Source organism: Felis catus, chromosome B1 (genome assembly GCF_018350175.1).
Source record: "Felis catus isolate Fca126 chromosome B1, F.catus_Fca126_mat1.0, whole genome shotgun sequence".
In the NCBI taxonomy this organism is placed as follows: domain Eukaryota; kingdom Metazoa; phylum Chordata; class Mammalia; order Carnivora; family Felidae; genus Felis; species Felis catus.
Window position 1 is genome coordinate 162,605,195 of NC_058371.1, and position 14,896 is coordinate 162,620,090.

Consider the following 14,896-nt stretch of genomic DNA (forward strand, 5'->3'; position numbering starts at 1 on the left):
ATTCCCTGCTGTGGAGAACGATGACTCAGATTGCTCTGCGTTTCAAATTAGTTGAGGATGCTTTGTTGTTGTTGTGATTGTTATTGTTGTGTTTATGTTGGAGCACTCTGACTGTGACTGCAAATCCTGTGAGTAAGCATAACGTGCCCTGCACTCCATGAAGAAGCCATTTCTCTGAGTTTGGTCACAAGATAATGGCGTGCGTTCGCATTTCACCCTTCGTCTCCTAATTGCATGGCTTCCCCTTGCTTGAAGTAGCACCGTGAGTCAACATTGAGCCATCTCTCAAAAATTAATGCTGTCCTCTTTATATTTTATTTGGTGATGAATATTTCCTGTTAGGTTCTAGCAGACTGCATTTGACATTTTGTACATGCCAAACCGAGGCAGCTTCTAAGATTTCATTCCTAGTCGAGTAATTCTGGTGAATAAAGAGCCAGGAATTAACTGAAAGGAGCGTCTCTTCATGAACAAGTCTCCTGACACTTAACGCTAATTCTAGCAGGTTATTACTGTGTGTATATTGTTGGCCTGTAGTCTTCTTCAAACATGACAATTTGTCATAACAGTTTCATTTTGAAGGATACGAGATAATCGGCTTAGCAAAAAAGAGCATACATTTTGTATGTATCCAACTTTTATGTAGTTACTGACAATATTGAAGCTAATTAAATTTCATGGCAATAAAATGGATCTTTTCATAGGACACATGTTCTGCCTTGTGTTGTATATTTCAAGGCATCTATTGAAACAAAATTGTGTTCTGGTAGGTACGATGAAATACAGTTAATCTCATTGGAAAACTTGACTTTAAAAACAGAGAAAAGGGTAGAAATTGTTTAATTCTATACATTTTGGGGAATGTTCTTTTGTTGGCTTTTTATTACTATCACTGGATTTGTGAGAAAGAAAAGGATTTTAGTAAAAGAAATAACAGCATGGAATACTCACCTGTCTTTTACTGAGTTTCACAAAGTTAATCAAATTGATACCTATGAACTTGGAGCACCAGAGCATAATGGAAACCATATAAATGTAGCTTGTTAGAAATCCAAGAAATTAGCATTCTAGTTCAAGCCTTTTATTTTACCGAATGGTGTAGGATCATGGTTAGTAAATGGATTTTGGAGTTCACCAAGGCCTGGGTTCAAATTTGCACTCACTGGTTATGTGATTTGGGCAAATTATTTGATCTCTTTAAGAATCTGCTTTCTCACTTATGAAATGAGGCACTGATATTTATCCCGGAGGGTTGTGATTCAATGAGATAATATAGTCATATTGCCTGTGACATAGTGAGTCCTCAGCAAATGAAACTAAGAAAGATTAATTGAATTACCTCAGGTCACGGAAGCAGTCCATAGCACTTTGGTGGCCCCAAGCTCTAAACCTTGCCTCCTTTCTTATTAACAATGGGTGTTTTGTTTGTTTGTTTATTTGTTTGTGTTTTTTTTTTTTTGCCTTTTCAGCTATATAAATGGTATTTTTGCAGAATGGTTTAAAATTCAGCAAAGTCTTGGAGGGAAATGTTTAGAGAAAGCTGAATAAAAGTGGAAAGTGGCATCATGTAGAAGAGTGACTGTCAATGTCTACAGGTGACCTACAAGGGGAATATTATGATATTGTTTATTTTTTTATTTTCTTTTTTCTTTTTTAAATTTGAAATTTATTGTCAAGTTGGTTTCCATACAACACCCAGTGCTCATCCCAACAGGTGCCCTCCTCAATACCCATTGTTATGCCCAGAATTCGTGATCCCCAAAGACCACTAGGGAGCCGAGTCCGATGCAAAAGCAAAGAGCCTTTATTCGAGCTAGCTCGAGCTCAATCCCCTACCTGCACCGACGCAGCGGTGAGATACCAGGGAAAGAGAGCGAGTTTCAAAAGGACAAAGGTTTTATTGGGGCCTGGGGGCAGTTGGTGAGGTAATGGCTATGGCCTCAGCCGATTGGCTGGGGAAGGGTCCTGGGGAAGGGTCCGAGTCCTGTTAGGCAGGTGAGGGAGGGTTTACTCAAGGGGAGGAGGTGTGGTCAAGGTGAAGGACACAGAACAAGATGGGAGTCGGCTGGCGTAGGCCCGCCCTTTCACCATCACCAACCTCAAAGAGAGAGAGAGGGAGACACAGAATCTGAAGCAGGCTCCAGGCTCTGAGCTGTCAGCACAGAGCCCAATGGGGGGCTCGAACTCACAAACAGTGAGATCGTGACCTGAGCCAAAGTCGGACGCTTAACAGACTGAGCCACCCAGGTGCCCCTGATATTGTTTAAAACAGAAAGTGGAAAATCCTGACAGTGAGCATTTCCTGCTTCATGAGTTAATATAGATCTACTTATTATACTTCCTTCTTCACTCTGTTTCATTCCATCTTATGTGAGGCGCACACATAAAAGAAGAATAGAAGCTGTATTAAGGATTAGAAAAGAAAACCAACATGGAAACTTTAAAATTATTGATATTCTATAAAATCAGTTCTCTTTGATGATCTGCATAATACAGGCCTGGCATGGTTTAGAAGGTGGATGACCAAGCTCAGGAGCCAGTTGCCTGGGGTGAGTCCTGGGTCAGCCACTTTCAGGTTGAGTGTACTTAAGTAAATTGGCTTTTCTGAGACTTTTTAAGTTGGTGTGGCCATCATGGCTTAGCTCAGGGTGTGAGGATCAAACGAGACATAAGAAGTTGTGTTGTAGATTCTGAAATGCTTCTAAAATAGAAAGTAGTGGTGGTATTTAAAAGTATTTTTAAATACTGTATTTTACTTGCCTTTCAAAAATCTTCCCTAAGTTAGCCATGAAAAAAGAAATAAGCTGTTTTCGGGTGGGTACGATTATTAAAAGATGTTGTCCAGCTGTTCCTGAACTTAAGACAAAAGACGAAGCAAGACGAGGTAGGTTGATAGACAAGCATAAAGGGTTTAGATTCGGTGTGATGGGACCTAATAGCAGTTTGATTTGTTTGGAGCCGTAGTGGTTTTCTCAGGCATATTATAGAATTTTCTTTAGGTGTCTAAATCTAAATCTAAATCTAAATCTAAATCTAAATCTAAATCTAAATCTAAATCTAAAAATAGATTTCCACGTGTTTGTGTTGGGTGAGGCAGTGTCTTGATGAAGATGTAATTTACTACTACCTCTAATGTTCACTTCTACCCCAAAGTCGTACATCCACTTGATAAGTCAGTCTGGAAATATTTATGGAATCTGAACTCCTCATAAAAGTAACAGTTCTCATTTTAAAATATCCCGTTGTGTGCATCCAGCAGAATTTCAATATAATTAATGAGGTAAGAAGCTGGCATAGAAGTCATTGCTTAAAAACCTTCCTTCCTCTTAGCCATTCTGATGGGCATGAAGTGATATCTCATTGTCATTTTGATTTGCATTTCCCTGATGATGAGTGATGTGAAGCATGTTTTCATGTGTCTGTTGGCCATCTGGATGTCTTTTTTGAGAAAATTGTCTACTCATGTCTTCCGCCCATTTTTTAAAAAAAGTTTTTTCATGTTTATTTTGAGAGAGAGAGAGAGAGCACAAGCAGGGGAGAGGTGGGGGGGGTGCAGGGAAGAGAGAGAATCCTAAGAAGGCTCCACACTGTCAGTGCAGAGCCTGACTTGGGGCTCAAACTCACAAGTTGAGGTCATGACCTGAGCCGAAATCAAGAGTTGGACACTTAGCTGACTGAACCACCCAGGTGCCCCAATCTTCTGCCCATTTTTTTTAACGTTTATTTTTGAGAGAGAGAAAGACAGAGAAAGAGAGAGCGAGCATGGGCAGGGGAGGGGCAGAGAGAGATGGAGACATAGAATCTAGAGCAGGCTCCAGGCTGTGAGCTGTCGGCACAGAGCCTGACATGGGGCTCGAACTCACAAACTGTGAAATCACAACCTGAGCTGCAGTCAGAGGCTTCACTGACTGAGCCATCCAGGCGCCCCTCTTCTGCCCATTTTTTAACTGGATTATTTGTTTTAATTTTTTTTTTTTTTTTTTGCTTTTGGTAGCTGTAAGTCTTGAAGTATAGTACAGTTTCTTATTTTATTCTTGCAAATCACAATTCTGTGCATCAACATGTCATATGTGGGAGGATTGCTTGAGTTGGAGTTTTCAGTGTTTGATATGTATCATTATGAATTCTGTATTGTGTACTGTTGATCTTTTCACATTAGAAAACGAAGCTACTGGGGGCACCTGGATGACTCAGTCAGGTAAGTGTCTGACTTTAGCTCAGCTCAGGTAGTGATCTCAGTTTGTGAATTCAAGCCTCACAATGGGCTCTGTGCTGACAGCTCAGAGCCTGGAGCCTGCTTCAGATTCTGTGTCTCCCTCTCTCTCTGCCCCTCCCCCACTTGTGTTCTGTCTCTGCCTCTCAAAAATAAATAAAACCATTAAAAATTTTGTAAATACATAAATTGAAAAAAGAAAAAAAAAGAAAATGAAGCTATTGGCAGTGTTTAGTCATATATGTATGCAAGTAGATAGAAAAGACTAATGCATTTCCCAAACAGGCTTCCTTGTATATCTTATGAGAAAATTCTGACCTTTGATTTTTTTTAATTACCATTGCTGTTGCTACTACTGCTATGTTTATTGAGCACTTAGTATGTGTTAGGCATTGTTTCAGGTGCTTTAGATATATTAACACATTCAGTTCTCATAATAATCTACTGAACATGTGCTATTACCATCCCCAAGTTAACAGAGGAAGAAATATGTACAGAGAGGTTGAGTAACTTCCCAGTGACATAGAGCTAACAAGCAGCAGACCCAGACCCTTTATTGTTTGGTTTCAGAACCCACACTTCTACAGTCCTGCCTACCACTGGTCTGTTACACTGGCCCCTTTGCGATGGCACTCTGTGTATTGTTTAGTCCCTCATCAGGAAAACGGAAAATTTGTACAGTTGGAGAGGATAAATACTTGCGTAAAATACGCTATTATAATTATAGTGTGGATTTCAGCCAACTTCTCTTGACTTACCAAATTTGACATCAGGAATTGATTTCAGATGAAGCTTCAATAGTGTGAAATAGTCTATTGGATCAATTTTATGGGCAAATTAGAGCAAGACAGTGATTAACTCGTATGTTCAACTCAGATGCTGACATAGGAGTAAGTGTGTAAACCACCACACAGCAGTCCCAGAGAGACTTGGGAAAGAGGTGAGTGCAGGACATAGAGGGGCTGCCGGTAAGTACAATGTGGTCTTCTTCGGTGCCAGTCATTCAGAGAGCCAACATCAGTTCCCGTGTGTTCGCTTGGTAAGCTTAAAGTGACCGTGTATGATGTGGGGGTTGGTTGGGTCCACTTAGGAAACTGTCTTGTTTAGGAAGTAAACATTAGAAGCTATTAGAAGTAAACATTAGAAGCTATGTTTAGGAAGTAAACAATCAGAATTGTTTCTATCAGCAAAACAATTTTCAAGGAAACATGACCTGACTGCATCAGTGTTAGAGATCATGGAAACCTTATGTATTTCTTGTAAAATGTTGCCGTGAAAAAAGCCAGAGAGTACAAGCTCCAAGTGACTTTAGTACATATAAGCAAATCAGGATTGTACGGGAAAAAAAAAAAAAAAAGACTCCCTGTCATTAAGTGAATTAACTGAATATCTTACAAACCCTCGAACACATTGAATTTTAAGACAATTATCGTTCATCAGCAATAGTAACAACCATCATAATGAACACAACTACTCATATTTATTGTGAATCCGGAAAGTGCTTTCTGTGCATTATCTTTTTTAACCCTTACCACGGCGCTGTGAGGTAGTCACTACGGTTACCTCTGTCTCACAGACGAGAAAACGGAGAAAGAGAGTTACGTGCACTAGATTGTACAACCAGCAAGCATTATTCGTTTGCTTATTCAGCATTTATTGAGTAGACCTCCCATGAGACCTGGCGGTGTTCTCGGTAGTGGGGACTTTGCAATGGGTAAAACAAAACCCCTACTTTCGTAGAAGGCCTTACCTTCTGTGAGGGAGCTAGACAACAAAAGATAAACATGGAAGCCTATGATCAGTCAGATGGTAATAATGATTACATAGGGCAGCAAAGCCCAGGAAGGGAGAAAAGGAATACGAGGATAAGGTTCTGGGATGGGCTCTTTAGTTTTTTATGTGTGTTTTAGTAAAGCGGGGTGGGGGGGGGGACTCTCATAAGGCGATATTTCAGCAGACAATGGAAGAGAGAGAGGGGTATGTGTAAGAGGAAGAACATTCCTGGCAAAGGAAGAGAAGGGGTCTGTGTGCTTGGACTGCCTGAGGAAGATCCAACACTAATCCGAGGTGGCAACCACAGCCTTGACCTAGTGTGATTTTGGAGGCACTCTGTATTCACAAAGTACACACTCGCATAGAAAAGAGGATGGCAGTGACGTTCTACTCTAGAAGTTGTGTGTAGTGTTGAGAATATGTGAGAAATCCCTGTGGTTTGGGGAGAGGTGCTTTGGAGAACAAAAGTAGGGAACGACCGTGGACCATAAACTTGGGAAACTGGGAGTACCCCTGCTCGGAATACTTTAGTGGTTCTCCATTGCCTTCAGAGCTTTGGAGAAATGGTGTAGCTTTCCCAAAGCCCCACAGGAAATAGACCTAGTTTTGAATGATGATAAAGACCGTTTTCGTTACTGCTAAGCTATGCCGCACTTTTCAGAATGTGAAATCGACGGCATACTCCTTGGCTCCCTGTCACCTACCAAATGATAAGCCTTGGCAGTGAACATGGGGCCCTTGGAGAGTAGGGCCTTCCTCTTCCCCTTTGCCTTACATCTACTGCCCTCCTCTTGCATGTCAGCATGGAGCAAAACAATACTCTTTAGTGCCATGTACGGGGGACTTTGTACTGAAATGAAATGCCTGTAATATCCTTCTTCCCCTTGTTTTCTTGTTTTGTCATGAAGATATTCTATCTCCCTTGAAGACTTTACTATTTTCCTTCCCAGACTGAGTTACAGCTTCTTGCCTTGGCTGCTTTCAGAGCTTATAGATCTCTGTACTTGCTTATCATTTCTATTGGAAATCATTCTTTGAGTCCCTGTCCTCCTACCCAGGATTAGAGCCCTTGCTCTGTGCTACCAGAAAACTCTATGCAAGCATGGATCTGCATCTTACCACATTTTGGGGGGTATTGTGTGTGTGTGTGTGTGTGTGTGTAAATATTTTCCTCTTCTTTCAGGCTCTAAAGTCATTGAAAATTTGTGCCTCCTTTTTATCTGTATTGCAACCACTGAGAAGAGCACTTGGCATATAGTTTACAGGCAAATTTAAATTGAACTTAGAATATTGGATGCTGAGTTATAACGATGACAGTTTCGATCAGAGCAAAACAAGGAGAATATGTTGAACAGTGATGGTGGTTCTCTCAGAAAAAAATACATAGTAATAAAAACAGTACTATTTAATGAAAGATTATTGTGTGCCAGGTTTTAAAGTCAGTGCTGAAACACATCATTCCATTATTCCAAATGAAATTCAAACTTGAAAGATATACCCTATTAAGTATAACTTTAAAGCTAAATTAATGTCATAAAACCAAACTATAAAAAATACATTCATTTTCAAACTGTTGCTAACTGGACCGTAGGAAGGTGAGTGGGGCTTTAAGTGGAGGAAAAATGCCCTTAGAAAGGGACAGAAGTCATCTTTGTTTTTTTAGACTCAGTTTATAGAACGTTACTACAAATGTGTATACTTGGCTACATGCAGAGATCTTCCGGGAAGAACACTGTACTCATTTATAATTTGGAGGTGGTGTGGTGGGTGAGACAGAGGGCTGTTGGAAAAGTGAGCCCAGATGAGACCCTGCATAATGCAGTGCTTCGTGCTGTATCAATGGTTAATTGTAAAGGCTGCAGAAGTACCAGCCTTAGAACCTAAGGCCCAAAGTGGGCTACTTAAGGCCATGGTTACTTCGCCTAATTCCTGATTTTCATTCAGTAGAAAACCCATTCATTGGGAATTCTATTGAGTAGTTTTTGAACACTAATTCTCATTGCTGATTGCTTTGTGTTCCCCTGGCAAGTATGCTATCTCAAACTGACATGTTTCTAATCACCAAGAAATCATTTTGAGACATGCCTTTAACTTTGGCTTACAAATCATATATATGTTACTCTAGCAATGTTGAATTACACTCTGAAATATTTTTAAACGCAAACCTCAAACAACTTACCATATGTTTTTCTCACACTTCTCAGCACAATGTAGCTTTGCTTCCCCCACTTTTTGGGGGGGAGGTGGGGGCTTGATTTTATTATGTCCTTCATTTCTCAATATTTTGTGCTGATTAAAATGGATTAGATATGCTTTATTTCGTCTTAATACTTAAAGCCTATCAGTAGGAAAGACTATATTCGTGCTCGGAAGAGATATTTGAGAAGTTATTTTGTTTTCAACTCTTTTCATTATCCAGCAGAAATTTACTCTAAAGCTCTTGTGTGGTTTCACTGCAGGGACGCGGCCGCCAAAGCCTTGTGGGAAGCCTTACTGAGCACCAAGCACAAAGAGGCAGTGATGGAAGTGCGGAGACATCTAGTGGAAGCAGCAAGCAGAGAAAACCTGCCAATCAAGATGAGTATGGGTAAGCGCTTCCTCTTCTCTGAGGGCAGGAGCCACAGGCTCCAGGAAGTGGATTGAAGCTTGCTCTGAACTGCGGGCCAGCCTAGCCAGCATGGCTTCCCGACGAGAGCATTCAAGGCATGTGTAAACGGTTGAAAGAGTAGGGAAGGAATATGGACACACTGCCCTCAGGGCTCAGCAATGACCCCTCCTGTTTTAGACTCAACTTTGGGAACTCCAGGAGAGTCCTTGCTTACAAAGACTAATTCTTCTAGTTTCTTTACTAGATCTGGGGCTGTCAAAATTGGTCTGGACCTCCTCCCCTCCATTCTATTCCATTCCTCCTCCTCCCCTAACCCCCCCCAACTCCCTTACTGTGGATGAAGAAAGGGTCTTTTATTGGTTTTCAATTAATGACTGAACTACTGTGCTGAGCATGGGAGGAGCAGAGAGAGGGAGACAGAGGATCTGAAGCAGGCTCTGTGCTGACAGCAGTGAGCCAGATGTGGGCCTCAAACTCACGAACCCTGAGATCATGACCTGAGCCAAAGTCAGGCGCTCAACTGACTGAGCCACCGAGGCGCCCCAAATTTGCGTTTAAAATGGCTTTTTCCTTTTGATTAAAAAGTCAGAGAACTTGTGTTTTGATCGATTTTAAAAAATGAATTTGATGTTTTACTTATTTTTTAAATTAAATAATTTTATTAATATGGAAATATTTAAAATGGATATTGAATCTGGTTAATAGGTAGAATTTAATTTTGGAAACTTGCAAAAGTTTCTTTCGCTATTTTTAAAAATAATGTTTTTCTTGGGGCACCTGAATAACTCAGTTGATGAAGCTTCCGTCTTAGACTCAGGTCATGATCTCATGGTTCTTGAGTTCAAGCCCTGCTTTGGGCTGTGTGCTGATAGCTCAGAGCCTGGAGCCTGCCTCGGATTCTGTTTCTCTCTCTCTCTCTCCCTCTCTCTCTCTCTTTCTCTCTCTCTCTCTCTCCCCTCCCTTGCTTGTACTCTGTCTCTCTCAAAAATAAATAAATAAACCTTTTTTAAAAATTAAAAAAATAATGTTTTTCTCTTGTAATCTGCTTTTAGGTATTCAATTAATATTAGTACATTTTACTGGGTGGGAAAATTTTTCTTTGCTGAGATTCATAGTCCAAGTTCTTGATTATTTATGAGTACAAAAATCAAACTACCAAGTTGAAATAGAAGAACAAAATTTTGAAAGTGAAAGAATGTGGATGAAACTAAAAGGAAAAAAGGTACAGGATCATAATAAGAAAAAAAATCATGATTCTGAGTGTGTTAGGTGACTCCATATGAGGGCTTTTTGGAACATAATGATGATAGAAAAATGAAGGTAACTAGTGTTTATTGAGTCAGGTTTTTATCTCTTTCCCTGTGTTAATCTTATTTAATCCTCACAGTAATTCTGCCAGATGGGGACCATCAGTATCCCATTTTCAGATAAGGAAACTGGAATAGAGAAAAACTAAGTTGCTTAAGGCCATATATCTGAGAAAGGTTAGGAGAATTCACATCAGATATTCTGAGATGAGAGGATATGTTTTTTATTTATAAAATCATCCTATTTCCATATAACCAATGCCAGAGGTCTATGTGTTATTTTGGAATAGAAACAAGGTGCTACCTTGAGACTTTGAATTTAACTATTAATTTTCCTCCCTCCTTCTTTCTGCTTCCTTCCTCCCTCTCATCCTCTCCTTCCTTCCTTCCTTCCTTCCTTCCTTCCTTCCTTCCTTCCTTCCTTCCTTCTTTCCACAGTTCTAGATACACATTAATAACAAGTGTATTTACTTTTTGGAGTTCCTTATCCATGAGAATGTTGAAACAGGAACAAATTCATATTGTGAATCAAGAAAAGTAGGATTGCACAAAGGTCTTGGTGATAAGGTTCATTTATATTGCAGTTCGGTGATGTAACCTTACAATGCTATCACAGAGCATAAATCAAATTTTATTGTGCAATATAGGACTCTTGAAAGATCAACACACTTTTCTAGAGGACTATATCTTTTAAAAATAATCAAAGACAGAAATAAATGTTTTAAAAAGACAGGTAACCCCATAAGGAATTAAAATTTAAATGTTTCAGGTTTTGGTTGACCAAAGAAACAAACAAAAAACCCACAAAAAACACCCATAAGCCTCAGATGAAATGATTTGCATTGTCCCAAAATTTCAGAAAAAAAGAAGGAAAGAAATAGATAATTGTTAGCAAATTTTGGTTGTAAGAAGGACCGAAAAGATTGGCCCAAACCACACTTTATTCATGTGCCAACTATAATTTGGTAAAAGCTTAACAGTGTGACTCCCCATTTCTGCTTCATATCAACTAGTCAGAATTTGTGCTGAGTCTCATTTTCATATACCAACGGATAGATAACCATGAACAGTAAGGAAAAGATCTGGAGCTTAAACGTAATAAAACATTGGTATTTCAAAATTCCTTATCATTTAGCTTATCATAAAAAAAAAATCAGGGTCTGGTGTCTTAGATGGCTGCAATGCTTTTTCCAGCATCATTTAAAACTATGAAATATGCTTTAAACTATGTACTCTTCTCCCACTCCCTACTGTAAATTCTACCAAAGTATACATTTTTCTGTAATAGAAGCTTCTAGTACTTTTGAAACATTAAACAGAAATTTTAATTCTAGATTGAGGAGTCTCTCGTATTTAAATTCACTGAGAGGTATCCTATGATTGAAACCTCAGATCTTAAATGTAAAATTTCTCAGTACAAGGTAAGTTCATGTTAAAACATTATAAACACCGACAGAAAGAAACATCTTTCTGTTAAAGGAAAAAACGCTTAGTTGCTAAAACAAAGAAAAAATTCATTTTATCATTTCACATATAAACATATGCCGTCTTTCTAAAATCTTATTAAGTTGTCAGTTAGCCAAATAAATGTGTCCCAGGAAAGTGATTTTTGAAACATCGTAAACTGAATTGCATTTTCAAAATGAAAAATGTATCCTGAAAGTACAGAAGAAATAGACTCTAAGAAACCCATTTGTTTGGATACGAAATGACCATTTCCAGAAGAAATGACCAGAATAAGGCTGCCTCCGTTTCTACATTTTGCATTTTAAACAGAGGCTCGGTTTCTCTGGAATACGTCTGTGGTTGGAGGACCTTCACCAGTTTGCACTCTTGCTCTCTGCAGAGTGGACGTCCTCCCCAGTGTTTAATGGGGGGCAGGAAGATCACACTGGAGCTGAAGGAAAACAGATCTCTAGAACATCGTGTTTTCTTTTGCGGTCAGATTTCACGAGAAAGTATTCTACGCTTGATGCCTCTGTGTTTTCATTGTTCTCTTGCTTATTAACGTAGTGCCGCCTGGTTTCTGACACTTCCTTGCGAAAAAGTCTCCCAGACCACTAACCATAAGGAGGTTTCCTCAGTCCTCATTCTTCTGGACTTCTTTGCAGCATTCACTGCTAGACTCACCGCTACCTTGTGCGTGTGCCTGTTCTGTGACTGTGATGGGGTGCGAAGTCAGTTATGTCTGGCTCTGCCACCAAAGAGCCAACCTTCAATTTCTATGTCCATAAACATAGGGAAAATATCTATTTGCTAGAATATGGAAGGAGGAAGAAAGCCGTGAGCAGAGCGAAGGTTCTGACCGAAGCAGTGCTGTGTGCTTCAGCTGTAGAAGCTGAAGTCTGAGCGAGTGAATCTACACGGGAACCTAACAGAAGAAGGTTGTTTGATGAGAGGGAAATCAAAGCAAACAAACCCAGTTAGATGATTTTCCCCTTTCTTTCTGGGAAATATGCTTACTCATTCTTTCCAGTTCACTTGTCCTTTTCTAGTCTTTATGCTGAGTGTCTGCCTTTTGATAATGCATTCTTTCTTCGTGCAGAATTCCAAATAGTTTTCCCATGTTCAGCTTAGTTATGAATCCATTGAACTCTGTTCACTCCCCCCAAATCACCTTGCTCGTATTTGGGACTTCCAAGCTTCTGTGGTCACTTTTATAGAAAACTCTCTTGAGCTATGTTTCCAGATGACAGTGTGGGCATGGTCCGTTATATTGAGCTACTTCTTAATTGACTCTCCTGGTCCTGGGGCACAGTAGTGTCTGGTCCATATACTCATTATGAAGTGGGGTGAGTTCTTTCAACCATTTGTGAGAAGACAGGCCTTTCCCACCTTTACCATCGCAATTGCTCCAGCTCCAAGCCCCAGACAGAGCCCTGGTTTGCTAACGTCCCTCCTACAATGTGATGTCCAGAGCTGAGCACAGATGTCTTGTCTTTACCTCTGTTTGGACACTAGACTTCTCCTAACGAAGCTCCAAATGAGATTGATGGTTTTTGGTTCCCACCAATGCCACACTATCATGTCCCTCTTTTACCGCATAATAAAACTGGCTTGAGAAAATTTTGCTCAAGTACACTTTTTTCACCATCGTTGAGAATACTCTGCTTCCTTTATTGGTACTGGAGTTCATCCAGTTCTGACTGGATAACAACTATGTTTTGATCACGTTTATATCTTTTACCTTCATTTTGGAGAATTTTATCTGGAATTAAAGGGAACATGCACAGCTGGTGTGTGTGTGTGTGTGTGTGTGTGTGTGTGTGTGTGTGTGTGTGTGTGAAATTGTCAGACTGCACAAAGGATAGGTTAAAACCCAAATAAGACCCTCATACCATGTGATATATGGTAATTTATAAAAGATGAGAAAATCTGGATGCCTCATAGGACACACACACTGATTATTAACTCTCACACATCCTTGTCTTCATATAGAAGCTGTTACCACAATTTGGGGAATGAGGAAGTGAGTTGGTTTCTATTGAATCACTGCTTTATTTCAGGTACCCTAACAGAGTTTTACATAATTTGTTTCATGTAATCCTTTCAATAATCTTACGCATTTGGTACTTTTTATTTTACTCCCATTTCACAGGCGAGGAACGCCGAGCCCCAAAAAGATGCAGTTCCTTTTCCAGGATTACTGTGCCAGTTGTTGATTTGCTGTCTCTCAGATGTAAACTCAGCCCTCCGCTCTGTAACGCTAACGAAGGCTGGGACTCTGCAGACCTCCTTCTGCTCTTCCCGCTGGCTCCCTGCTAGAGAGAGAGACAGCAAAGCCAGAGGGGATGTCCCTCTGGTCCCTTCCTCTCTGCTTCCTGTGGATTTTCCTGCTGCTTGTCAGGGTCACGCCAGCTCGACTTCACCCCTGCACCGGCAGGGTCTTCCTGTGGTAGCAGCCGAGTCTACTCTGCAGTTCTGCCATCACGTGCAGAAGCAGCTTTATGAGCCCGGGTGCCATTTAGGAGCCTGGGCGCTCCTCCGAGGTGCCAGTCCAGTCGAGGAGAGCCCCGTTCTCAGAGGACTGAGTTTTACTGCAGAGGGTCCTGGTTTCTAAGTTCTGATAATTCCAACCTCTTCCCTTTGTTCCCTCTGCCCAGTAGTGGTATCTGCTTCCAACAATTGCTATGACCACGATACCTTGGAGATTGTATTGTATTATATTGTATTTTAGAGAGCACGAGTTGGGGAGAGGGGCAGAGGGAGAGAGAGAGAGACAGAGAGAGACAGGCCGGGCAGTGGTGGTGGAGAATCTCAAGCAGGCAGACGCAGGGCTCGATCCTATAACACTGGGCTCATGACCTGAGATGAAATCAGGAATCAAACACTCAACTGACTGAGCCACCCAGGTGCCCAAGTTCTCTTTTTATCCTTTCAGTTACACAGCTAACAATTTGTATGTTAAATTTTCTCTGTTCAGATAACTGCTCTGTTTTCTGCCTTTCTGGGTCCGGACTTATATACTTTTACAGCAAGTAATCCAGGATACAAGCCTGGGTCTGTTGACTTCTGTATCAGGCTTCTTGTGAGATAGAGGACTCAAACTACTGGGGGCAGGAGGAGAGCGAGAGGGGAGCGAGAGGGGAGTGGGAGGAGAGCGGGAGGGGAGCGGCTACCAGGCTACAAACACAGAGATGAGTGTGTGGTTCCTGTGCTTAAAACCCTTTGCTTCAAGATAGTGTTCAGACTCCTTACCATGCAGATTATAAAATTCTTCTGCCTCTGGCTGCATGCTTCCCCCATCATTTCCCATTGCCTTCCCTCCCTTCTCCCCACATTCCAGCAGGAACCTCTGCAGAGCCAGGTCTTTCTTAGCTTTGCCTGAAATATTCTCCTTTGATTGTCCCCGCAGATCCATTTCACGCTTCTGTACCGTGCTTCTGGGGGGCTTACCATTTTGGACTGCCTCAGCAGCCTTTCCTGTCCTCTACCTCGCATGCGGGGTCGCGGGCGGGAGTTTGAGTGGGTGAGAGGACAGTGTGGTTGAGGTGA

At 40.9% G+C, this 14,896-nt stretch overlaps 1 protein-coding gene across 3 annotated transcripts in view; it reads left to right on the forward strand.

Moving 5' to 3' along the window:
- SCFD2 (sec1 family domain containing 2) overlaps positions 1-14,896 on the forward strand; it is a 405,365-nt gene that overhangs the window by 50,444 nt on the left and 340,025 nt on the right. For all 3 annotated transcript variants that reach the window (XM_023253105.2, XM_023253107.2, XM_023253104.2), the window contains exon 3: positions 8,446-8,573. In XM_023253105.2, coding sequence (XP_023108873.1) covers positions 8,446-8,573 — 128 coding nt within the window. The remainder of the gene's footprint in view (positions 1-8,445; positions 8,574-14,896) is intronic.